Source organism: Delphinus delphis, chromosome 12 (genome assembly GCF_949987515.2).
Source record: "Delphinus delphis chromosome 12, mDelDel1.2, whole genome shotgun sequence".
Lineage (NCBI taxonomy): Eukaryota > Metazoa > Chordata > Mammalia > Artiodactyla > Delphinidae > Delphinus > Delphinus delphis.
Window position 1 is genome coordinate 14,988,468 of NC_082694.2, and position 26,964 is coordinate 15,015,431.

Consider the following 26,964-nt stretch of genomic DNA (forward strand, 5'->3'; position numbering starts at 1 on the left):
AATAAGAAAATACAGTTAATAAACCTGGTGACAGTATAAATGTATTACTTCAGGACATTTCTTCTTCCAGGCTAACTGTGCTGCTCAAAGTTCTGCCTGCAGGGAATTACCTTCCCCACTCCCTCCAGGTCACCCCTGACTATACAGTTGTCCACTGTGAGCTCGTGCCAGCAGATGGTGCAGACTCATCTGTCAACCAGCCTCACATTTGTCCTTTCTCAGTCATTTGGCACAGGGAATTCCCCGTGAGGCAGAAGCAGGGCCCGGATGCAGGAGGAAATGTGAGAGGCTCAAGAAATATTAGTGTGACTGCATCGGGGAGGCTAAAGGTGAGGCGAAGCTAAGAGGTGGCTGACTTTGCTGTCTCCACAGCTCATGGGGGAGGCCTTTTGCAGGCTCCCAGGAGCCCTGGGAGCAGGGTCTGATGGGCTGTGGGGTCTCAGCCCACCTCTGTGGCTCATGGAAGGTCAACAAGCTCTGCTTCCCACCCTTTATTATGGCCTAGGGTTACCACTGCTCTCCTATCTTCTCATTCCTGTGCTTGACCAGTCCAGGGGGAGTTCCCAGTTATGCTGTCAACTCTCCACTCCAGAGTTGCCCCCAGTGATAACCTCGCAAATCAGCAATAACTTTCTGTCTCTTTTTTGGATGCTGGCCCACCCAAGCTCCCCCTCATCTTGCAGGGAATTTTGGGTAGAATCCCTCAAACCTGGCAAGTTCTATTTCAAATCTTGGAAAAATACCTTACATTTGGTTTCTCTGAGACCTAATGGGGAAAACCATTTCCAGGTAATTTATTTATGGTTTCCGTGAGTGAGTCACCAGTATTTCATTTACCTGTGAAGCTCAGTGAGTCATTCTCAGACCCTTCCTTCTGCACGAAAGTGTTTTAAAGTGGAGGAGTACATGATGGGAACTTCTTTTAGGCTAACACTTGCAGCCTCCTCTCTGCCTTGGCTCCCTCACCTTTGTCTTCAGCCCCAACCCCCCTCCTGAGATTTAGTTTTGCCTTTCCAGAGGCCTGTTGGGCATTCTTCTTGGATGTCCTCTGGGACCCTCAGACTGTCCTCTGCCTCATGGAGCTTAGCTTCTTCTCCCTAAATTGGCTCTTTCTTTACTTTCTTGCTAGTGTGAGAGGCTCCATAACTATCAGTCACTCATGCCCTGGCTTCACCAGGGCCCTTTCATCCCATGTATACCTAGCCATCCATCTCATGGGGAGCATCTGTTGCTTTGCAAGCTATCTAATTTTGTCTTCTCAAAAAGCCACCTAGACCAGTATTTTCCAAAGTATATTCCATCTCAACCTTTTTGAGACCATTCTTTCTTTTCCATTCACAACACCCAACATTCTAATCCAGGCATTTAAAACATATTCACCTAGAACCTACTATGTGCCAAGAACTGTTTTGGGTACAAAAGATAGAATGATGTGCAAGAAGAACTGGTCTCTACTCTCAGGGAACTTACAATGTAGGAAGAGAAACATCAGAATAAACAGATACTTTCAAAGCAGAGTGGTAAGTGTTATGACAGGGAACATGTATGATACCATGGGAGGAAGAAAGGAGAGGATACGTAAACTTTGGGCACTTCCTGGAGGAAATGACAGTTAAGTTGATATCTGAGGGCTGAAATCTGGAGGCAAAAGAAGATGCTCTATTAGGAAACTGAAAGAGGTTCGTTATAATTGGAGTGGAAAATTCGAGAAGGTATGTGTGAGGAGGAGAGCTTTTGGTGGAGGTAATCAATGTCCAGTTTATGCAAGGACTTGTAAGCCAATTTAAGGAACTGGGGCCTTATTGTAACAACAATAAGGAGCTATTGAAGGCTTTAAGCTAGGAAGGAGAATCATCAAATTTGGGTCATTCTGACTGGAATATGGAGGACGGATTGGGAAGGGGGTAGAGGTATAAAAACCAATCAAAAGGCTGTAGTTTTGTTCTAGGCAGGAGATGGTGGTGGTCTGAAGTAATGGTAGAGGGATGGAGAAAAGATAAGTTCAAGAGAAATAAGAGGGTGGAAGTGACAGAACTTGATTCATTGGCTGTGTTAGGTGAAGAATGCAGAACTTCCTTCAGGGAGAATGTCTAGTCTAGGGTTAGAAGAGGATGTCAAGAACAAAGCCCTGGGGAGGAATTGATGAGCCTGAGAAGCAGCCAGAAAGTTAAGAGGGAAATCAGGTAGTGTTGCGAGAGCTTTTCAGTAAGTGATAGTTTCACGTCTAGCTGAAAAGTCAAGCAAGTCAAGTGAAAAACTGAAAAAGGGTCCCTTACAGCCCCTTGAAATATATTACAAAGACCCCAGTGAGGGCAGTTTTGATGTAATGGATGCAGTGCACTGAGTAAGTGAGGAATGAGGAAGTGGACACTGCAAGTGTAGGTGACCCACTGGAGAAGTTTGTATCTAAGCGTTGTGTCAAGGAAAAATATTTATTTTATTGTTGTTATCATTTTCCTTTGTTTTTAACCAAAGATACTAGAGTGTGGTTTGAACACTAAAAGGAAAAAGCCTCCAGAGAGGGAATTCAGGCTCCTGGCAGTGTATCTGGATACCAGTGTTGGGAATTCCCGGATCTTGGGCCCCAGTATGCCATGGACTTTACAGCTGGACTAGATCTTGTTTGCTCCCTGATAAGGAGCCCGTTCTGCTGCAGATAACCTTGGTAGCGTGTAGCATCTTAGATAGTAGTTTCTTTCTTTCTTTCTTTTTTTTTTTTTTTGTGGTACGCGGGCCTCTCACTGTTGTGGCCTCTCCCGTTGTGGAGCACAGGCTCCAGACGCGCAGGCTCAGCAGCCATGGCTTACAGGCCTAGCCACTCCGCGGCATGTGGGATCTTCCTGGACCGGGGCACGAACCCGTGTCCCCTGCATCGGCAGGCAGACTCTCAACCACTGCGCCACCAGGGAAGCCCCGATAGTAGTTTCTTTTGATGGACTAAGCCAGCCTTGTTTCCAGGGGACTGTCTTGTTTTTCTAAATAGAGAAGTCCTCTAATTAATCTATTGTGCCACATGTTTCAGAGTCACAAAGACAATGGAGGTTCACCAGAACTGCCTTCATGTTTGAAAGATATTTTTGCTGGGTATAGAATTATAGGTTGACACTTTTTTTTTCTTTTAGCACTTTAAAGATGTTATTCCATTTTCTTCTGGTATTCATTGTTTCTGATAAAAAGTCAGTTATAATTCTTATTGTCATTCCCCTGTATGTAACATCTTTTTTCCCTTGTTTAAGATTTTCTCTTTGCTTCTTAGCAGTTTTACTATGATGTGGCTAGGTGTGGTTTTGCTCATATTTATCTTGCTTCAATTCATTGGATTCCATGGTCTTGTGGGTTTGATATTTTGGTCAAATTTTGGAAATTTTGAGTCGATATTTCTTCAGATAATTTTTCTGTCCAATTCTCTTTTTCCTCTCCTCTAGAATTCCTATTCCATATGTGTTAGACTGCTTGATGCTGTTCTACAGGTATTGAGACTCTTCATTCCGCACCTGCCCTCCTCCAATCTAGACTTTAGCCTGGTTGACTCTATTGTCTTGTCTTCAAGTTCACAAATCTTTTTTTGTGTCCAAGCTGCTATAAATTCCATTCAATAATTAAAAAAAATTTTTTTCAGATATTGTAGTTTTCAGTTCTAGGATATCGTTTAGTTCTTTTTAAAAATTTTCCTTCTTTCTCTTGAAATCTCCCATCTCTTCACTCATTATATCTACCCTTCCCTATAGATTCTTTAACATATTTCTACTTTTTAAAGAAAATAATATTGAACCCACCCTTTTTCTCCTAGGATAAGTGTCTTGTTAAGTGGTGACAGAAGAAAAATTTAGCTTTATAACAAAATATTTGTTAATAAGTTGCTGTATATCTTCTTTGGTGAGGTGTCTTTCAGATCTTTTGCCATTTTAAAAATTGGGTTATTTTTGTTGTTGTTTAGTTTTAAGTATTCTTTGTATATTTTGGATACAAGTCCTTTTTCAGATATATGTATTGCAAGTATTTTCTCCCAGTCTGTGGCTTGTCTTTTCATTCTCTTAACAATGTCTTTTGCAGAGCAGAAGATTTTTATTTTAATGAAGTCTAACTTATCAGTTTTTTTCTTCCATGGGTCACACTCTTGGTGATGTATTAAGATTCATTGACAAGCTCCAGGTCACCTACATTTTCTCCTGTGTTATCTTATAGAAATTTTATAATTTTGCATCTATCATTTAGGTCTGTGATCCATTTTGCGTAATTTTTGTGGAAGATGTAAGATCAACACCTATATCTATCCATTTTTTTTAATGCAAATATCCAGTTGTTCCCAGCACCATTTATTGAAAAGACTGTCTTTTCTCCATCGATTTGCCTTTGCTCCTTTGTCAAAGATCAGTTGACTATATTTATGTGGTCTGTTTTGGAGCTCTATTCTATTTGTCTAGTCTATCTGATATATTTATCTGTAGTTTCACTAATACCACACTGTCTTGATTATTGTAGCTTGTGTCTTAAAGTTAGATAGTGTCCATTCTCTAACTTTGTTCTTCTTCTTCAGTATCATATTGGCTATTCAGATCTTTTGCCCTTCCATATAAACTTTAAAATTAATCTGTCGATGTCCACGAAACAATTTGCTGGCATTTCAATTGGGATTACATTGAATGTATAGATCAAGTTGGGAAGAACTGACATTTTGATAATACTGAGTCTTCCTATCCATGAACATATAACATCTCTCCATTTATTTAAATCTTCTTTGATTTCTTTCATCGGAGTACTGTGGTTTTCCTCATACAGAGCTTTTGCATATTTTGTTAGGTATATTCCTAAGTAATTAAATTTTTTGGTGCTAATATAAATGGTATTTTTCTTTTAAATTTCAAGTTCCAGTTGTTCTTTGTTGGCATATAGGAAAGCAATTGGTTTTTATATTTTTTATATGATTATTTTATATATTAACCGTGTGTCCTCAAACCTTGCTATAATTGCTCATTATTCCAGGTTTTTTGGTTTTGTTTTTGTCAGTCCTTTTAGGTTTTCTATATAGACAGTCATGCCATCTGAAAAAAAAGACAGTTTTATGCCTTTCTTCACAGTCTGTATACTTTTTATTTCATTTCTTGTCTTATTGCATTAGCTAGGACTCCCAGTATGATAGTGAATAGGAGTGTTAAGAGGGGACCTCTTTATCTTGTTTCTGATCTTAGTGGGAAAGCATCTAATTTCACACCATTAAGTGTGATGTTAGCTGTAGTGTTTTTTGTAGATGTTCTTTGTCAAGTTGAAGAGGTTCCCCTCTATTCCTTTGCTGAGAGTTTTTATCATAAATGGGTATTGGATTTATTAATTATTGATTCATTTTCTAAAAGATATGGGCCCTTGGCACATTTTAAGTTGGGTTTTGTCTTTTTATTATTGAGTTGTATGAGTTCTTTATTATTTGGATACAAATACCATATCAGATATTGATTTGCAAATATTTTTTTCCCATTTTGTGGGTTGTCTTTTCACTTTCTTGATGGTATCCTTTGAAGTACAAAAGTTTTAAGTTTTGACAAAGTCTAATTTATCTATTTTCTTCTTTCATTGCTTGTGTTTTTGATGTCACATCTAAGAAAACATTGTTTAATCCAAGGTCACAAAAATTTACTCCTGTGTTTTCTTGTAAGAGTTCTTACATTTAGGTCTGTAATCCATTTTAAGTTCATTTTTTGTATATGGTGTGAGGTAGAAGTCCATCTTCATTCTTTCACATGTGAATATCTAGTTGTCTTAACACACATTCATACTTTTTAAAGTCTTTGCTAATTGTAAAATCTAGGTCAGATATGGATCTGTTTCTATTGACCAGTTTTTCTCTTAACCATGGAGTATGTTTTCCTGTTTCTTCATATATATAGCTTTTCTTGTTTATTGGACTGTTATGTATAGTACATCATAGGAACTCTAGACCTGCATTGCCTTCTTGTGAAGAACGTTAATTTTTGTTCTCACAGGCAGTTAAATTCTGACAGATCATCTTGACCTTGTGGCAGCTAGGTTTTACGTTTTATTGGGGCAGGTGTATTTCAGCTTTGCTCTTAGTCCTAGAGCTAATCTCTTAGTCCTAGAGCATAATTTTTATTCCTAAGGTATGGCCTTTTAGGTGTTTCACTGGAAATTCCCAAATGTTTACCAAGCTCCTCTAATTTGGCAGAACTTGAACTCCAAGCTCTATTTCTCCTCCAGTGGGCAGAAACTGAATCTCTGTTCAACTCTCAGTTTTCCAGCTGTATGTTACTCAGTCACCTTGGAATATTACCTGATTCTGTGCAATTCAGGAGCCAGGCAAGAAATTGAAAGGAATTTATATGTGGATTTGGGGGCCTACACCCTTATGGCTTCCCTCTTACTGGGGATTTCTCCTTTTCAGTTTGCGGCATCATTGGCAGTCTCAAACTCTATTTTCCACTTCCTCAGGCAAATAAGACTATGGATTTCTTCTGGAGTTCTATCTGCCCCATGATTTGCCGGCTAGGGAGTTTCCTTAACTACATCAACATGGATTTACTCTGGTGTGGTCCCCTTATTTCAAGAGTTGGATCCTTTCCAGTTTCTGCCAGCTTTTGATAGCTTTTCTAGCCTTCAAACAGTTGTTTTAACACATTTTGTTCAGGGAATTCCCTGGCGACCCAGTGGTTAGGACTCTGCGCTTTCACTGCTGAGGGTGCGGGTTCGACCCCTGGTCGGGAAAGTAAGATCCTATAAGCCGTGTGGCGCGGCACGGCAGGCAATCAATCAGTCAATCAATCAATAAAATAAAATATTTTGTTCAGAGTTTATTATCGTTATTGGCAAGAGGATTAGACCAATACAAACTACCCCACCATTTCCGAAAGCCAGAAGGAGCAGACTAAGGAATTTGGACTTTATGCTGCAGGCTAGAAGATTTTAAATGGAGGATTAATAGGTTGAGTTCATGCTTTGGGGGAGATTAGTATGGGGATAGTTTGTAGACTGGATTGGTGAGGGGAAAGCCAAGAGACAGGGAAGCAGTCAGGAGACCCCTGCAGTAGTTCAGGAGAGAGGGGACCAAGGCCTCAATTGGGAAAGAGAGACAGTAGAAATGGAAAAGTATGGTCACATGGGGGAGATTAAAAGAAAAGATCCAGTTTCTGGGAGGGACTGTGGGGATTTCCCACATGGAAGGGTTTTTTTCTTTGTTTTTGTTTTTGTTTTTTTGCCACACCATGGCATGCGGGATCTTAGTTCCTCGACTAGGGATTGAACCCATGCCCCCTGCAGTGGAAGCATGGCTCACCTGAGGGCTATTGAAGGCCACCTAAAGTCTACTTAGGGCTTGAGCCTGGGTCAGTTGTGGAAACAGCCTGTTTGCCCCCAGCCCCAAGGTCTGGAGTAGAACTGGACCAACCTGGGGAAAGATAGGAAAAGGGGTTACCAATGCAGGCTACTCTGCCTGGACACGTCTCAGCATCCACTGTCGGGGCCTGTTCTCTTCAAGTTGGCAACCATTCATCCTTGACCTTTGTTGCTTTCTCCTTCAACAGGTCAAATGGATGATGTACTGGATTATATTTGCACTTTTCACCACAGCAGAGACATTCACCGACATCTTCCTTTGTTGGTAAGTACTGCAGGAATTGGGACTTTTCCATGAAAGATGTTGCCAAGTGTCAGGGAGAGGTGGGAAGGTCTGAAAGCAGTCTCAAACCTTATTAGCACAGAGAAGCAGGTGCAGGAATGCTAACTGGAACATTTCAAATCAATTAGTCTGTAAAATTGTTCTTCAAGTAAATATTTATTGAATGACCATGTAAGAGCAGGTATTGTTCTTACAGTGATATAATGATGGGCAAGATAAACACAATTCCTCAATGAATGGAGCTGGTAAAGAAGCATTCTTATGTTAAAAAAAATAAAAAGGAGAAAAACAGTACACAAAAGTGTGCAATAAAACTAAGTTTCTCTCATAAAACGAAGTTTCTCCCCTACACCATTCACTCTCACCGTTACTGCTTTTCACAATTGTATATACTTTTAAAATATGTATGCGTGTGTATACGTACACACATATACACATACTTTTCCTTTTTTAAAAAACAATAGTACTGTAGTATAAACAGTTCTCACTTTGTTTCTTAAATTTATTTTTGAAATACTTTGACGTAAGCATAAATAGATCTACCTACTTTTTTAAAGGCCACATAGAATTTCATGGTGTAGATGGATCATAATTTATTTAATCAGTCCCCTTTCGATGGACAGCTTTTTCTCTCTCATAAACAATGCAGCTATTACAGCAATGGCCCAAGTGAAAATCATAAGCTAGGTGTTTGTATTCATATATTGTGTCTTAGCTGAAAGAGGCTGTGAATAATATACAGTATCCTGTTTGTATCTAAAGGGTCTGAGTTTGTGCACATGTGAATGTGTACTAAAAATAGTGTGGAAAATACTTGTCTGTTAGCAAAGGTTATTTCCGCAACTTGGGATCATGGGGTCAGTTTCACATTTGCTGTGTTGTGTGAATGTTTTATCATGATCAGGTTTCATCAGGGAAGATAATAAAGATATTTCCATTCTGGGAAAAAAAAAGTTCTTACCCCAGAAAGGATTAGCCTGGGCTTACCCTCTGGGATGTCCTAGATCAAAGACATCCACTTCTCTGAACACCACTTCACTGAATCCTGTCTTGGGTCAGTGGCCTTAATGACCTCAGTGTGTAGTTTTTCCCCTGAAGGAGCCTGGCTTTCATCTCTACTGGGAGAGATAGATGTCTCAGCTCTTATGGCCTTAAGCTGGAAGGAAGGAATCTGGATTACCTAATTCAATATGCTTGTGCCACTCTGCCCTGTCCTGTGCCCAGATAAACAACAGACTGAAGACGGGGCTGAGTCTCCAGGGCTGGAGATGGAACTCTGCTGAGCCATTTTTTCATCTTCCCCAGACCCCAGAGGCTGGCACTAGGAGGTGGACCTCATTTTGTGCAGAGCTACAGTGGGGAGGTTCCTGTCTGTCCTGCAGAGATGAGAACAGGCCAGACCCAGTGAGGATTGTGTAGTCGATTAAAGAGCATGGCCAGCACTTCATGTCGTGCAGCCTTCTTAATGATGCCCTCCTTCTGTCTGGTGCCAGGTGGCCTCCTGCTGTCCTCCTGTCCCTTATCATGAACAAAGCGGGGAGAGCGTTCGTCTCATGAGCTCTTTCCCGGGGGTTTCGGGCATTTCAGCCTTGCTGCTCTTGCCTGGGTGGAAATCCTGCCTGATGATGGATATGCTGCTCCCTGGTAGCTGGAATATGTTTTACCCATGGCCCTGGAATTTTAGTCTCATGCCTAATAAGTGCTCAACAACTGTTTCTGGGATGGATTTGATTTTGATTTGGGGAGATGTATTACTTTTCTTTTTTTTTAATTAAATTTTTGTTTATTTATTTATTTTTGGCTGCGTCGGGTCTTGGTTATGGGATCTTCATTGCAGCACGTGGGATCTTTCACCGCGGCGTGTGAGCTTCTCTCTAGTTGTGGTGTGTGGGCTCTGTAGTTTGTGGTGCGTGGGCTCAGTAGTTGTGGTGCGCGGGCTTCGTTGCCCCGCGGCATGTGGGATCTTAATTCCCCGACCAGGGATCGAAGCCACATCCCCTGCATTGGAAGGTGGATTCTTAACCACTGGACCACCAGGGAAGTCCCAGTGTATTTACTTTTCTGTTGCTGCAGTAACAGATTACCACAAATTTAGCAGCTTAAAACAATACAAATTTATTATTTCACAGTTTCTGTGAGTTAGAAGTCCAGGTAGAGTCAACTGAGAACTCTGCTGAGGAACTCACAAGGCCAAAACCAGGGTGTGGGTCAGCCTAGGCTCTTACCTGGAGTCTGGGGAGATTCCACTTCCAGCCTCATTCAGGTTGTTGGCAGAATTCAGTTCCTTGTGGCTGTAGGACTGAGGTCCCCATTTCCTTGACGTGTGCCACCCTGTCATCTTCAAGCCAACAATGGCACGTCATCTCCATCTTCTTCTGTTACCAGCCAGAGAAAGAGCTCTGCATTTGCTTTTAAAGTCTCAGGTGATTAGATTAGACCCACCTCAGTAATCAAGTATAATCTCCCTATCTTAAAATCAGCTGAGGGCTTCCCTGGTGGCGCAGTGGTTGAGAGTCCGCCTGCCGATGCAGGGGACACGGGTTCGTGCCCCGGTCCGGGAAGATCCCACATGCCGCGGAGCGGCTGGGCCCGTGAGCCATGGCCGCTGAGCCTGCGCGTCCGGAGCCTGTGCTCCGCAACGGGAGAGGCCACAACAGTGAGAGGCCCGCGTACCGCAAAAAAAAAAAAAAAAATCAGCTGAGTAATTACCCTAATTACATCTGTAGAATCCCTTTGCTACATAAGGTAACATATTTGTGGGTAACATGGGGAGGAAGGCCATAGGATCAAGGTCATGTGCTGCATGCCACAGGAAGGCATCTGATAACTAGGGTATTTGGAGCGTGTGCACAGGTATGGGTAGAATCCCCCTCTCTTTCTGACCCATGTGGAGGCCTCATCTGGTCCCTCGTTAGTCCCTCTGAACTGGCGCTGTCCATGCAGTTTGTGGGTGGAAAGTGAGGGTCCCTTGCCTCTCTCCTGGCACCGTGGGCTCTGCTTCTGCAGGGAATGGTTCGTTGGGGCCCTTCCCTGCCTGCCTCAGCTCACAGCCTGGACATACCCTCAGTCTGCTCTCTCTTTTCCTGCCAACCTCCAGGTATTACAGATCATGGTCTCCTTCTGGGAGAGTCCTTCCTCTCCATCCTGCCTCTCGCCCTGGGAATGGACATGGGATAGACCCATCAGACACAGGGCCCCCTTTCCCTTCCAGAGAATGGACACCAACTCAGCTGCTCTAAGCTCTGTTTATAATTGAAAGGGGGGCGGGGTAGTCCTGCACCTTCTGGCTTCCTAGAAGCATCTTTAACTTTTGTTTACTTCCAGGCCTGGAGATCACCCCTCATGTGTATACTCTTCCCGTCACTCTTCACTCATCCCCATCCTGCTCTCTCCACCCCTCCACCAGGGCAGTTCCCTCTTCATTGGTAACTTTTAAAAACTTTCTGTGTTGATGAAAACAGCAATTGTGTATGGTCACAGAAGAGATAGGATGGGGGCTTCCCTGGTGGCGCAGTGGTTGACAGTCCGCCTGCCGATGCAGGGGACGTGGGTTCGTGCCGGGTCCGGGAGGATCCCGTGTGCCGCGGAGCGGCTGGGCCCGTGGGCCATGGCCGCTGAGCCTGCGCATCCGGAGCCTGTGCTCCGCGGCGGGAGAGACCACAACGGTGAGAGGCCCGCGTACCGCAAAAAAAAAAAAAAGAGAGAGAGATAGGATGGTGGCTTTTTTCACAATTTGTATAAGTGATTTCATTTAATTTTTTAAAAACTATAAAATAATACATACACATGACAAAATAAAATTGAAACAATACACTAAAAAGTAAGTAGGTGCCTCTTCTTGTCCTCTATTCTTCTATGTTGGTGGCTTAAGGGCAGGATTCTTTTTTCCGCTGTAGTGTGTGTGTGTGTGTGTGTGTGTGTGTGTGTCTGTCTGTCTGTCTGTCTGTCTCTCTGTCTGTCTAGCCTCCCTCCGTCCACGCTCTTCCCTTCCTTTCCTGTCCTGGCTAAGATACACAGCCTTTACTCCTACCCAGGATATCTCGTTCCACAGTAGGGAGGTAGGGAGGTAGGGAGGTTTCCCACTTACGTTCTGTGGCGTGAGGCTTTAGATTTCAGCAGGAGCTCTCAGCTTCTTTTGATACCACGGGGCAGCTGGCATCCCCAGGGACCTTCTCAGGTGGCCTGCAGGCCTTACCGACAGTCACTGGCAACTTAGACTAAAACTTGAGGCCCACTCAGTCCTAAGCTCATTTCCTCACTTGAATCTGCAAAGGGGAGAGGGCCCTCACCCACCAGAGAGTAATGTGTAGAGACTTCTGAGAGATGTGCTCTGGGTCTACCAAGGTTGAGCTGATGCCAGGTACATAGTAAGAATTACGAAGTGGATGTGTGTGGGCGGCGGATGGAGATTTGGAGAGAAGCAAGGCTCTTGATCCTCACTAAGACATTGTTCCACATCACATTGCACATTATGGGGTCACCTGTTGGTTTCCGCTCTCCTGCTAGACGATGAACCCCTAAGGGCGAGGACATGCCTAACCTAGCTTTGGTTTCCCTCTACTGCTCAGCACAGACCTTTCACCTCATAGCTTTTCAATAGAATTTTCCCAACTGAATGAATCAATCAATAAGCTAGTTGTTATCTTTGAGTAGAAAGTGGGGCAGGAAAAAAGCTTGAGGAGAGAGATTGAAAGAAAACGTAGTGATTGCTAACAGTAGGAGGCAGTCTTGAGACTCGAGTTTTGCTACTAAGACTCTAAAGGAGCCTACTGTTAACCAAAGTCCTGGAAAGGTGGAGAATTAGCAGGCTGTAACCTCTTCCTCTTTTCTTCAGTGGATATCCATGTCAGCTTTCTGCCCAAGGAACAAACCCATTCCACTGTGATTCTTCTATAACTAGTTGATTTCGCTTCAAAGGAAGCTCCATCCCCCAAGGTGGACAGGGGAATACAGAGGAGCCCTCTGTGTCCTGGTCCAGAGATGCCAGGGAGGGCGGTATCTTGGTGGTCTGAAGACCACCAAGTGAAGTCTGCTACCGCAATTGGTCATTGGAGATGCTTTGCCAGCCTGACAAGAGAAGATTTGGGAGGTGAAGCCAGAAGGTTAGGAGGCAGGAAGGTTTTCAAAGGCTGCGTCAGCATGGATGGGGCACACGGGAAAGATCCTGAAGAACAGGAGGCTCAGTAGCAGGCTGGCCAGAGAATAAAGGGTCTCTGGCAGCCCAGAAGGATTGCTCAGGATCTAACGTTCTCCCCCCCACACCCCCGTCCAGCCTGGGGCAGGCTCTTACGGTTGGTCCTACGCTGTGAGGGTGTGACTGTGGGCCATCAGCCTCTTGTACCTGTGTTTGCACAGAAGTACAACCTCTCTCTGTAAATTAGATGCCCGCAGAAATTCCACTTCTGGGCGTTTTCCTAAAGGCATGTTAGCATAGGTACATAAAGCATGCTCCAGGAGGTTCACTGCAGCCCTCTCGTAGTAGCCAAAGACTGTAACCTTTTGTAAATATCCATTCATGGGGGTCTGGGTAGATGCTCACGCCCCCACACACAGCCATGAAGAAGAGTGAATGATAAGAACCTGCTGTATAAAAAAATAAATGAAATGAAATTCAAAAAAAAAAAAAAAGAAGAGTGAGGCCTGGGGAATTCCCTGGCGGTCCAGTGGTTTAGGACTCCGTGCTTTCACTACCAGGGCCCGGGTTCGATCCCTGGTTGGGGAACTAAGATCCCGCAAGCCACAGGGTGCAGCGAAAAAAAAAAGAAATCCCCAAAGTGTACTGTTAATCGTGTGTGTGCAGCAGGGGGAAGCAAGGTGTAGGAGGGGGTGCAGAGAATGCCACTAGGTGAGCATGGGGGACATTACGGGAGTCATATGTACCCACACAATTGTGTATCTTAGCCCTAGTCCACTTGTGGAAGGACGCACAAGACACTGATGATGCTTATGCCTTTGGAAAAGCATCCAGGATGGGAAGGAGACTCTGCTATATACTCTTTTGGACTTCTAGAATTTTTTAAACTCTGTGCACGCATGACCTATTTTTTACAAAACCCGTCTTTTACGTAATAAACAAAAGAGCAGCAGTGTGACAGAACCCCTGGGATTATCCGCGAATCTTGGGTTGGTGCCTGAGCTTCGCAGGTTCCTTTGTCCCTTGGGGCTGACAAATACTTGTTTTCCAGACCAAACTTCCTTCACTGTTCATCACCAGAGTGTTCAATTACGGGAGAATCACACCTCTGTTCCTTCAGCTCCTTCTCTTTTCTGGCTGTGAAACATTAAGCAATCTTGACATGAAAGTGTCCTTCAGGTGCTAAGGGAATATTCAGGAAGGGCCTGCCGGAAGCAGAAGGCAGTGAACTAGGATGAGGAAAGGAGGAGGGGGTGGGGCCGCTGATTGGAGTGACGTGAGAGTTAAAGGGCTCTGAAATGACTTGCTAGAAATTGCTCTTTGTTTTGGCTCTCTTATCAGGGAGGATGCCTGGGAGGGGTTTACTTTTCTGATTCCTCAGACTAGCCCAGGTGTCACTTTCCCTCATCGCCTCTGTTTTAATGGTACCCAGACTTTGTTTTCAGGTCTGGTAAGACATGCAGTCACAGAAATGACTATCATGAAGGAATAAGTTCGTTATATTCACAGATCCCTAGAGGTACAGCCCGCTGCGCAGAGCCACATGGGGAAGCACGGGGCTGATCAGGAAGCCGAGGCAGGAAGTGTGGGCAAGAGACTGTATTGTGGTTTCCATGGGAGAGGCAGTCTCTCCAGAGTCAGCGAGGTCCCAAGATGTCAAAGCATCAGAGGACAGAAAATTTTAAAATATGGTTAATACACATCCGGCCTGCCAAGTATGGTTGCACAGGTTGTTCATAGCACAAGATATCTGGCCAAGGAGGCAAGCGGAGCTGAAATTCGGATGAAGCCCTGTTTGCAAGCCATGTGCTCCCAGGACTGCATCCAGCTGAAGGACTTGGCTTTTTCTCACACGTGCAGAGGCACCACGTGGGTCAGCAGAGGCCCATGATGGCACTCGTCTCAGGTTGCTATTCTATATTAATCGTGATGATTTGAGCAATCTCTGTTTCCTTGACTGGACTACCAGTTCCAAAGACGCCAGAACCTTGTCTATGTTTCCCGCTAGACTGGAAGCTCCAAGAGAGCAGGGGTCAGGTCTTGTTTGCTTCCCACTGTCTCCTTGGTGCTCAGCACCGGCTGCCACATATGGGTGCCGGGTGTTTATGGGATGCATAAACACACGGCACGCAGGACTTTAAACTTCAGAATCGTATGTTATCTGTACCCTGAACTCTTCTTTCTTTCGGCACCAAAAAGATCAAGACCTTTTTGCCTGCTGTTGGTTTTTTTAATTAAATTTAATTTTTTAAATTGAAGTAGAGTTGATTTACAATGATGTGTTTGTTTCAGGTGTAAGCAAAGTGATTCAGTTATATATTTTTTTCAGATTCTTTTCTCTAATGGGTTATTACAAAATGTTAAGTATAGTTCCCTGTGTTATACAGTAGGTCATTGTTGGTATCTATTTTATATATAGTAGTGTGTATATGTTAACCCCAAACTCCTAATTGATGCCTCCCCTCCTCCCCGCCAGCCTGCTGTTGGTTTGAATAGGGTGAGTAGCATCCTCTTTCCTGGCAAGCATCGGGCTCCCGTCCCTGCCTTTTTGGGGGACTAAGAAGATAGCCGAGGAGGGGAGGCTTTACTCTCAGTCTGGCGATTCTTTGTCAGCTCCGCCCTACGGTAAATCCTGTGTCTGTGCCTTCGTGGCCTCCAGTGAAGAGTGAATGACCGGGAAATTGGGCACGGCTGGTTGTGGCATCTGGGGCTACAGGAACCCCGGCTCCAACCAAAATGAGCAGAGCTCGGACGGAAGCTCCAGCTGTTGTCAAGCACGGTCATAGGGTGATTGCTGGAGAGACCCCAGCTCCCTGGCTTGCTTGACAAGGAAAGAAAACACGAACCGGCTTTGGGAATTCCCTGGCGGTCCAGTAGGTTAGGACTCAGTGCTTTCACTGTTGAGGGTCCAGGTTCAATCCCTGGTTGGGGAACTAAGATCCCACAAGCTGAGCTGTATGGCCAAAGAGGAAAAAAAAAAAAAAAAATGAACTGGCTTTCAAGAGGCCTTGGGCTTGTGCCTTGGATGTGCTTGTGTGTGCATACCCCTTCATGGGAATCTGGGGGCCAGGCGGCCGTGCGCAGGCAGGAGAGGTGTCTGTGCCCCCAGGCCTCATGTTTCAAAGGCTCAGGGCGGAGTTGCTGAGAACCTAATGGAATGTGTATTTTCTCATCTCTCTCCAGGTTTCCATTCTATTATGAACTAAAAATAGCATTTGTAGCCTGGCTGCTGTCTCCCTACACAAAAGGCTCCAGCCTCCTCTATAGGAAGTTTGTACATCCCACGCTGTCCTCAAAAGAAAAGGTAATTTATGTTGCTCTGCCTGCACTCCTTCCAGCGAGTGAAAAGATTTTAAAAAGTGATTAAAAAAAAAAAAAGGCAGGTTGTTTTATTGCAGGAGGCTCTTAATTGACTCTTATTTCCCCCCTCCAACATTCGTTCCTTCTAATCTTTCTTTTTTAAGTCTATTTTTATGACCTGTTTAGAAATAGTGGTAAAATTCTCCAAAGGATGTTATTCATCATTATTTATTGTAAGACATTTCCATACATTGAAACAAAAAGCAGAAGAGATTCACTCATAATTCAACTCCCCAAACTGAATTTCCTTCCTTTCATCAGGCTCAGCCCCTATCCTTTTGCAGATAGGATTTTTACATAGACTATTAAAATACTTTAAAAACTTAACATAAACAGGAACGTTGAAGCCTAGAGAGATTAAATGATTTGAACTTGTACCCAGATAGCTACTAACAGAGACTGGAATATAATACATTTCTAGTATGTTTGCTTTATTGTTCAATGATAAAACGTATGCTACCAATGAAATACCTGCTACTTTAGTAATTATCAGTCAATAAGTATTAATGAGAATAGTCATAATAATTTGTTTCACGCTATGTATCATTTGTGTTTGTTTCGCTTCAAAGTACTTCACATACATCCTTGAAATGAAAATGCAGGTGTGTCTATTGTCAGAGATGGAAAAAATAAGATAGGGAGAGATTGCAGGAAGGGGTCAACAATAACTAAGGATTCAAGGGGGAATTACAACTTACACCTCTTGAAAAGAAATTTAAGCTACTTATAAGATAATGTCACTGTCTATAAAATTATTTTTTGTTTAACATCTCCACTGAACCTAATCTGCCGGATTTGCTTTCAATGGATTATTCCATTGTTTTCTTAAGATTTCATACAGTAATAGATGCCGAGACCACTAAAATAAACATGACCTCTGTCTTATTAATTTGTTTGGTAGCTCCTTTTTTCAGTTCAATCCAGTCTGTGAAACGTTTCTTTAAAATAAAATTTTAAGCGTACATTAAAACAAAAAAAGCCACTCCAAACCAAGAGGCAACAACAAAAACGCTGAGCAGATGCAATATTTATCTTCTGAGATCTTAGACATGACGGCATAGCATCCTTTCTCACTTGGTCTTCCTAGTGACCCACGACAATCACCACACATAGTATATAGTTCCTTCTGTTGACTTCTTATCTTAGAATAAATTCTCAGGACTGGGATTACTGGGTGCAACATTGTATAACTCATTAATGATATTATATGACTTTCTAAACCGATTGTGCGGTAGGATCCTACGGCATGAATTAGGAGCACTGTTGGTGGCTTGATATATTCATTTCTATTGCTTCTGAAAGTTGGATACTTTGGACTTCCAGGGGAAGCCTTTGAGTATATCGGTTGGATGAGCAGGCTACTGTAGACGTTTCTGAGAATCCGTTTAGGAACTAGGACACACTTCCCGTCTCAGAGGGTGGATTTTGAGGAACGGTAATCCCTGTCTCGACCTGGTTATCAAATCTCTATTCTTCCTGCTTCCCTTTCTCCAAACGCTGGACTTACCCTGAAGCTGCCAGTGTAATTTCCATGGAAATGAAGGTGACTGACTCTTAAGAGCTGCCAGGAATCACTTCTGGAGTCGGCCAGGGGTCACAATGGAGACTTAGTGTGGTGACTTCTTGAAGAAGCTTAAACAAGGACAAGGCAGGGGGTTGACTGCCCGCCTGCATACCCCAAAGTCAAGGAAGTGCACCGATGTGCTGAACTTCAAATGAAACGGAGACCAAGTGTCATTGACTGAACTCTGCAATGAGCTCCTGTGATTCCAAAATAACTGTTTTCTTCAAACAGTGACAACCACCACCCAAACCAAACAAACAAAAAGAATGAGCCAACGTTGATTCAAATTTGAACTAAACCAATATCTTACTTGGTCTCGGTCCCTGAAGTAGATGTCAATCCTCTTTCCCACCTCACCTTTACCTTGTGGTATGATGCTGGATGACTTCTAATTTATGCTTTTATTTTTTTATCTGTAAAATGATCTTCTCTATCAACAAAAATAACACCTATTTCTTTCTATGTCCTAATCCCTCCCATCGATATATACACGGGGAGGGATATGGATATCGTATGAAATAGCTGTGGAATAACAGAATTTCAGAGCTGCCGGGGCCTGACCTCCTTGAGATAAGGAAGATGACAATGGTTCTTGCTTATTGAAACCAGCCACTGTGTCAGGTGCTTTACTGGAATGATCGCATGTAATCCTCACCTTGCTCCACAAGTTAGGTGCTACCAGGGTCCTCATTTTTCAGAAGACAGAACCGTGAATAGAGGCTAAGTACTTGCCCAGGTCTGACAGCCAGTTAGTGGCAATGCCAGAGAGAATGAGTGGTTGGGCACAAGCCCCCAGGCTCAGCGCTCAGGAGAAGGGAGAAAGAACAGAGATTTACTTGAGCTTTCCAACTCAGTGTGCCTCTGTTTTCCTTTGACAGGAAATCGATGATTGCCTGGTCCAAGCAAAAGACCGAAGTTATGATGCCCTCGTGCACTTTGGGAAGCGAGGCTTGAACGTGGCGGCCACGGCGGCGGTGATGGCCGCTTCCAAGGTACCATGCTGGGACCTGACCGCCATGGCTGTAACTTGCCCAGAGACAGGCTAAGGACCGATCAGGTTCCTCATCCTTTTTGGGGTCCCGTTGAAAATCTGAGGGGAAAAAGGGTGAATCTTGCCCCCAGAAAACTGCACACCCCCACACACAAATGATTTATGCAATATTGAGAGGTTCCCCGAGCCCCTGAAGCTCATCTTTGCGTCTCAAGGACCTCTAAAGTACTTGGAGTGTAATCCTTGGACGCAGAGAAGAGAGAAGGGGAGGAGAGGGAGCTCTTCTCTGCAATTTCCTAGGGTGCACTGGGAGAGTCACCTAAATAGACAGGTGCAGAGACTTATTACCTGAGTGAGTGGGTGCACTCCATGCTCACGTGGCCCCACAGATCCAGGGGAAGGAGCCCAGGGTCCTAGAATAAGTTGAGTGGTTCAAACGTGGAGGACAATGATATGTGTAGCAGCAGTAACTAGAGGTAGAGGGGGTTTGAAATAAATACTGGTCTTGTGGGATATTGTGATATAAGCAATTACTTCCTTCTTTTTTCCACCCAGCCCTGTTCAAAGGCCCTCTGTGTTCCTGCCCAGCTTCCTCTCCCATTACATTCTCCTTGTCGCTTTGTCAGTTTCTCGTTATGTGCTCAGCCCTGAAAAATTAAATTGGTAGATGTTTACTCTCAGAGCAAATTCAGCAGATTGCCCTAGTGTTCCCTGGTGACAACACCTTCCTCCAAATCCAAAGGTAGAGTAGGGGTCTACAGTTGGCTGAGGGTGGAGGAAAGGCAGTTATGCTTATGTCTGGAGAGATACAATGGTTGGGAGGTGAGCTGTATTAGCAAAGGGAAGCTATGAATCCTGGGTGGCCATGTGAGGGTTTGGGGGAAAGAGAGGGTAGAGCTGTGAAAGTGTTTGGAAGAGGACAATTAATACAGATCTTCGTGCTCCATGGGCTCCCAGTGGATGGTGGGATGGAGGGAGTTGATAGCCAGTTGGGTCAGGGGACTGAGCTGGGTTTTCTGGGCCCTGAACCAGGGAGAGGCACTTTAGGAGCATTTCTGGGAGGAAAACTTAGCACACAGGGCTGGGAGTTTGAAAAGCACCTTCCACATAAAGTCAAGGAGTTCTGCAGACAAAGGCTGGCGGGGAGACAGGAGAACCAAAGGGGAGTGATTCCTATTTCAGAGAAGGACCAGATGCTTCTGTAACACAGAACCATAGTGAAGTGTTCCGCTGGTACCTGGAGGGTCCCTGTCCACCTTGGGTACAATAGTAGCTGGCAAAGTGGTGAATCCCAATGAGTATCATTGGAGGGGAAGTTCCGCTTTGGTATCTGGAGGAGACGTATCAGGATTTACAAAGAGCAGTGAATTCTAAGATCCTTCTGTTTGAGATGCAATCGTTTTAGGCTTTTGTGTTTAAGCTGACAGAAAAGAGAACTCAGAATTGCTAAATTCTGAATTCATCAGGCTAACTTTGCCACATAAAGCTACAGAGGCCTCCCAGGCCCTCTCCCCACCCCATCTTTGCTTCTGCACCTGAAGGAACATAGATTACTGCTCTTTTCTCAGCTCAGTTGTAGAGCATCAGTGTGGTATATTTATCAGGGTGACTCAGTACCGGTCATCAGGCCACTCAGCTGTGTGTGTAAATTATATTCTTATGGTAATTCTGTAGGGCCATCCTCTTCCAGGTCTGCCTCAAGCTGGAGCCTCCTGAATCTTGGCCAGTCACCGCCAGTCCCTCTGACCACCGGGGAAGCCCGTGAGCCTAGGCCTCCAGCCGGGCACCTTACAACTAACCTGAAGGAAGCTCTAGATAGTCTGAAACTTGCCTCAGAAAAATAACTGCTCATTAGTTCTTTCTAGTTGGGCTAAAAAGTAGTGAGGGACGCCTGCTTCCTGCTGAATTTGGTTTCAGACAAGAAAATTTTCTGCCTTGTGGGGGCTTTGCTTTTCCTCTCTAAATATCTTGAGAGAGAAAACACTCTTCTTTCCCCAAAATAATGCCCTCTGTTTTTGAAACAGATGTGTACTTTAAAAAAGAAAAGAAAAGAAAAAGAAAAAGTAAAATTCAACCTGGCTGAGGGATAGATCAGTGGTTTCCATAGTAACAATGGACCACTCCAGGCCCCGGCCAAAGGATGATAAGTCACCACTGGGTTCAAATCTGGCTTTAGTATCCAAACCACCTGGGAAGCTTTGTTTTTCATTTTTAAACAGATTCTCAGATGTGCTGAATCAGAATCTCAGGCAGTGAGCCCTTGAATCTCTATTTTTAACAAGTTCCCCAGATGATTTTTAAACAGCCAACTCGGACTCCCCTGGTGGCTCAGTGGTTAAGAATCTGCCTGCCAATGCAGGGGACACGGGTTCGAGCCCTGGTCCAGGCAGATCCCACATGCCACGGAGCAACTAAGCCTGTGCGCCACAACTACTGAGCCTGCGCTCTAGAGCCAGCAAGCCACAACTACTGAGCCTGTGTGCCACAACTACTGAAGCTCCTGTGCCTAGAGCCCTTGCTCCCCAACAAAGAGAAGCCAGCTCGATGAGAAGCCCTTGCACTGCAACGAAGAGAAGTCCCCGCTCACCGCAACGAGAGAAAGCCTGCGTGCAGCAACAAAGACCCAACGCAGCCAAAAATAAATAAACAAGATAAATAAATATATTTTAAAAAATAAGTAAATAAAGTAAACAGCCACCTCTTTACAGGTCCCTGCCTGAGGGCCCATCCAGAACCATACACCACAGGTGATGAGGGTTAAAACAGTTAACTTTTTTAACATTCCTGGGATGCAGATTTAGCTGCTTAGAAGCATTAACCTTGAGAATGAGAAAGATGAGTCCGGAACAACCTTGTCGATTACCCCCAGGGGAACAGTCAAAGCAATTTTGTGAAAAAAAGACACTCTGCCCAGTCACAGTGGCTAGGGTGACCATATGCTGTTCAAACAGGACACATCTGAGAGTGAAACGGTGCTGTAATTATTATGCTGGGACAACAGGTAGAAACTAGGTCTGTGCCAAGCAAACCGGCGTTTATGGTCGCCCTCCTCATGGCTCCATTTTACGTCTCTTGGACCCTGCCTGTCTCCTCCCAGAAAACACCCTCAGCCTACAAATCAGTTCTCACTGTAAACATCCGCTGCATTTAGCCAAACAGTTGCAGGAGAGAGGGTGAGGTGACTGAGAGCCTCCCTCTGAGCTCAGACAGATCGAAGGGAGGCTGGGACCAGGGGACCGGATGAGGGCGGTCACTCCTTCCTCATCTGCTCTATTTTCCATCCTTTGGTGGCTCCCCAGGAGGAAACTGCAGAACTTAACCAGAAGAATGAAAGATCTTCTGCCTCCACTTTTAGTTAATCCTTTTTTTCCTTATAACTTTGAACCCTGAGCCCTTTCTCTAAAAAAATGAATGTTTGCAGGGTTTTTGGATCATCATGAAGTGTGAAGAAGCTTTGTAAACCATATCATTGTACAAATATAAGTTGTTATTAATGTTAATGTTTTATCTTAGAATAGAAAAGCTAAAACAAACAAACAAAATTACACGTTGGAAATTTCTCCCCAGGCCTATTAACCCCCAGCCCACCCCCCAGTTTTCCCCAAGGTCTAATCCTTGTCCCCGGGAAGTAGTGATGCATTTTTTCTTTCAGCAAAAGCTGCTCTGTCTCCTTCCTAGGGACACACCTCGGTAGTACCTTCTTTCTAAGTGTCCCTAGTCTCTTGACTGGCTCTGAGCTTAGATATTAGCTGTTTCCCAGCCAGTAATTCCACCCAGAGGGAAAATTGAGTGCCACGTCTTTTTAAGACTAGAATTGGAAATCTCTCGCTTTTTAAAATTAATGCTCTAGAAACTCATTAGTTAAGCAAAACACATTCTCACGGGAAGAGAAACAATAGTGAGAAAAACCAATTGATCAAGAGTTTTAAAACTGTCAGGTAGTTTTAAAACTGACTTCCCTGGCGGTGAGGTGGTTAAGACTACGCCTTCCAATGCAGGGGGTGTGGGTTCGATCCCTGGTCGGGGAACTAAGATCCCACATGCCTCGTGGCCAAAAATTAAAAACATAAAAAAAAAACCAGAAGCAATATTGTAATAACTTCAATAAGGACTTGAAAAATGGTCCACATAAAAAAAATCTTCAAAAAAATCCCCCCAAACTGTGAGGTATCCAGGCCACCTTATTCCCCTTGCCATTTGAACCATATCCTAGGCCTCTTCCACCTGCCCACTTCTCAGGCCTGGTAAACCAATCTTGCTTTTGACCTGTCTCATAACTTGAAAAATAATGCCCTTTTACTTTCCCTGGAGATCCTATCCCTAGAACAGTTCCAGTGCTGACAATAGTGTTATTAAAGTCACCTGTTTAAGACAGCCGGTCTAAGTAAAGCTGGCGTTCTGTGAATTAGGGATGCTTCTTCCCCAGACTGCGTGTGGGGTTTTTCCCCCCTAGAATCTAGTATTTCCTGTTAGATTGTGAGCTTCTGGCCATGAGTGACTCTGGATTCTTTTCCTTTGTTTCTTGCTTAGCAAAAACCCAAAACCCAAAACCAAACTTTGCTAACTTGTCTGGTGTTTTGCACTCATTAAACCTCGTTGATGGATCTGAAGAATAAACTTTTTGATGCCTCCACTCCTGCTCTGCCCGAAATGGTAGCCACTTGCCATGTGTGGCTATTTAAATTAATTGAAATGAAGTAAATTTTAATATTCAATTCCTCAGTCTTTACTCACCCGCTTTCAAGTCCTCAGCAGCCAGTGTGGCTGGTGGCTGACACAGGGATAGAACGTTCCCACCATCGCAGAAAGTTCTCTTAGGCAGCACTGTCCCAAGCCTTCTGTTAAGCCTCTTGGGTTCTCCTTTGCCTTATTTCCATCTTCTCGCCTGCAGTGCTCTGCTTTGACAAGGGCCCCTCCCTTACCCACTTAGCCCTTTGGGGCCTCTGTATATGAGGTTCACGAGGAAAATGGGCAGATGGAGACTCAGCCTGCGGCATTGCCCATGGTCGATCTTTCCGTTTCTTCATCTTCTCTCCTGGTCCGGCTCTGCTTTCACACCGTGACCTCCACTTTGCTGACTTGCCAGCCAAAGCTCAGGTACTTTGCCTGCAGTTATGGTCAGTGGCCACCAGGGTATAGCCAAGCCTTGGTTATAGCCCTAGCATCTGAACACCTAGGCACAATCACAGAGAGATAAATTATAGTGTTTTTCCACTCATAAAAAAAAAAAAATTTCCACTCAATTTTGCTTTAAAAACAAACTCTTTAAACAGTTCAGCAGAAATAGTTTTAAAAATGTCCTCTCCCTCTGATCCTTATTTTTTATCCATCACTGCTTTATCTAAACCTCTTGCTTGAATAAAAATACTGCTTTCAAACGACATGGAACTTTATTCTTGGAACCAGAAGCTCATTCTGGAAAGTTCATAAGCCTAGTGATTTGGGGCTTCTGACCAGACTGGAGTTGTTTGCCTTTGCCTTTGTTTTTTTTCTTGCCAAAACCCCCCACAATAGACAAAAGCAAAAACTACCTGTTTACGATTAATCAGAGGGCAGGTGTTCATTTTCTTTTTCTAAAACCTCCCTGTATCCACTCATGCTTTGAATGTATTTCCAAGGAAGAAGAGAAGACTGCTGTCCCTTTTGGATCCCCGTGTCTCCCTTGTCTGGCTTCGCACACTTGTGTCTGCTGAATCTAAGTGGCTGAGGACTCTAGGAAGTTTCATGCTCGTCCCTTCACCCCCTCAGAGGAACATTTCCCAGCCTCTGCGCTAGCTTATGTCAAGTTAGCCCTCTTTCTTCTGTTGAAGCCAAGGACTGTGTAACATAAAATTAATATTTAGAGTTCACCATGGCAACCATTTAAACACCAAGATTACATAAACTGTTATGGACAACCTGCTGAAAAAATTTAGGTAGAGGGTAGGGAATACTTCCCTCCCAGACAAATCAGCTTGCCCTGGAGCCTATTTCCAAAACCTGAAGCAGCACCTGAAGCCTTGTCCACTGTGGTTCCACCACACTCGCCTTTGTTCCTCGACACCCTGTCTTCCTCCCGATGTTTCTACTTGGAATGTTACCTCACCTTACTCCACTCCATAGATGGTGAGGTGGATTGAAACAAACAAGAGACTCAGTCTCACAAGTCAGCAGAAGGCGGAGTTGCCGGTCTGATATTACTTGCCAAATCTCTGTTCCGAGTTTGCCTGTGGAGATCATATGTAGCTGGAGGCATCGAGGGTCCCAGTGGAAAGAGAGAAGCCCACCTGCCTGCCTGACCTCTGAGAAGAGCCTGGTTGAACCTAGGAGGTCTGAGAAAGCACTTGGCTGTGGTGATGCGCCTTCCTTCCTGGTCACCTCCTCCCCCCGACTCCTGTCTCCTGCCCTCACTCCCTCAGTGTTGGGGGGAATTCTCCAGGGCCCCGCCTTGCTCTCCTCTCCATCCCAGAGCCACTCATCCTTTCCCTCACCTTCAGCTGTCACCACCTGTTGCTCCTGGTTCCCAGATAGGCTCCTCTCCCCAGGTCTCAAGTCCAGCATTTCTGGTCCTCTGAACATCTCCTCCCTGTCTCCTGGTACCTTCAGTCAGCATCTCTCTAACTCCAAATGTGTCCCTCCTCTTGTGTCCCAAATCTCTGATGATGACAAAATCACCATCCTCTCTGGACCCCAAGCTCCAAATTTCAGTCATCTTTGAGTTCCTCCTTCCTCTGATTGGCTCTTCAAGTCCTGCCCATTTGATACCCCTTCCTTCCTTCCTTCCATCCACGCCCTCTTCCAGGCACCCTCCCTTCTAGCTTGGACTATTGCAGTAGCCACTCAAGGGGTCACTGCCACTCTCCCTTCCTGTTTGAGGCCTGTGCATTTGGCCCTGATCCCAACCTTCCTGTCTAGTCTCTCCTGACCTTTCTGGTTCTTGTACACTGTACTTACAGCACCACCTTCAGTGCTGTTCTAGAAATAGCAACTCTGCTGTTTCTAGAATTTTCTCTTCCTGCCTCTACTGTTGCTAGTTCATCTGCCCCTGTTCCCACCTGTTTGAAATCCTGTCCACCCTTCAAGGTCAAGAGCCACCTCCTTCACAGCAGCCTCCTTAGATTCCTGGGGGAACTGGTCTCTCACTTCATGGCACCCCAGTGGCCCTCTTGTAGTCATTTATATCCTTGTCTTACCTGCACCTCTACTAGGTGCACAGTAAATGGTAAAGGGATGAAGGATGGCTGTTCATATTTTTAGCTGTCACAGCCAGGAGAGCAATGCTTAGCAACAAGTATGGGCTTTGGAAATATGCAGACCCAGGTTAAAAAAATCCCAGCTCCAGGACTTCCCAGGCGGTCCAGTGGTTAAGATTCTGTGCTTCCAGTGAAGGGGGTGCAGGTTCGATCCCTGGTCGGGGAATTAAGATCCCACATGCCACGCGGCCTAGCCAAAAAAACAAACCAAAAAAACCCCACCTCCCCCACTTGCTGTTGCACCTCTATGAGCCTCAGCCTCTCCACCTGCAAAATGGGCATGATAATGGTTTTTGCCACAAAACAGTCATGAGTCGATGTCCATAGAGATTTCCCAGGAGGCAGAGCTCATGCTGAGGCCACCTGTTGGTCACTTCTCCTGTGTCAGTTTGCTCTCTAAGGTTGACCATGATCTTCACTCACTATTGAACCAATAAGAGAAACAAGTCCGATGCTGGCATTGGGAAGTTATTTACAGTCCAGACTCTTGTGGAGAGGAGGCTGTCTCCTGCTTGTGCGGATCTCTTCCCGTCTTTTCTCTGTGGTGCGGTAGCTTGGGCACAGTTGGGGCGTTGCCTGCGCCCTTGTCCCTCCCTGTCCACCTTGCCTGTGCTGTGTGGCCCTGGGCAAGCCACTCTCCCACCCTGGGCTTCAGGTCCCTCATTGCTCTGGGCCCGACTTCCGTCTCCTCGTTCAGCCTTGAGGTGAGCAGTGTCCGAGTGGCAGCGTCTATATAACACGTGAGCCCCTGCCCCAAACCCCACCGAGAGAGAGAGAGAGAGAGAGAGAGAGAGAGAGAGAGAGAGAGAGAGCGAGGAATGTCAACCTGTGGGTTGTTAGGACAGGAAGGAGCCTTCGGTGCCACTTACTTCACAGGGGAGGACACCGAGATCCCAGTGCCCAAGGTCATGCTGCTGGGCTGAGAGCGATACTCCAGTTCCCAGTCCTGTGTTCCTGCATCACTCCAGACACCCCCATGGCCCCTCCCCTCCACACACACTGAACTGACAATTCCTGACCACATTCTGCTTGGATCACACCCCCAGGCCCTGAGCCCCC

General features: G+C 44.9%; 1 protein-coding gene across 2 annotated transcripts in view; it reads left to right on the plus strand.

Annotated features, from left to right (window-relative positions):
• REEP1 (receptor accessory protein 1) overlaps positions 1 to 26,964 on the plus strand; it is a 110,701-nt gene that overhangs the window by 59,690 nt on the left and 24,047 nt on the right. For both annotated transcript variants that reach the window (XM_060027407.1, XM_060027406.1), the window contains exons 3-5: positions 7,530 to 7,606; positions 15,942 to 16,062; positions 18,561 to 18,674. In XM_060027407.1, coding sequence (XP_059883390.1) covers positions 7,530 to 7,606; positions 15,942 to 16,062; positions 18,561 to 18,674 — 312 coding nt within the window. The remainder of the gene's footprint in view (positions 1 to 7,529; positions 7,607 to 15,941; positions 16,063 to 18,560; positions 18,675 to 26,964) is intronic.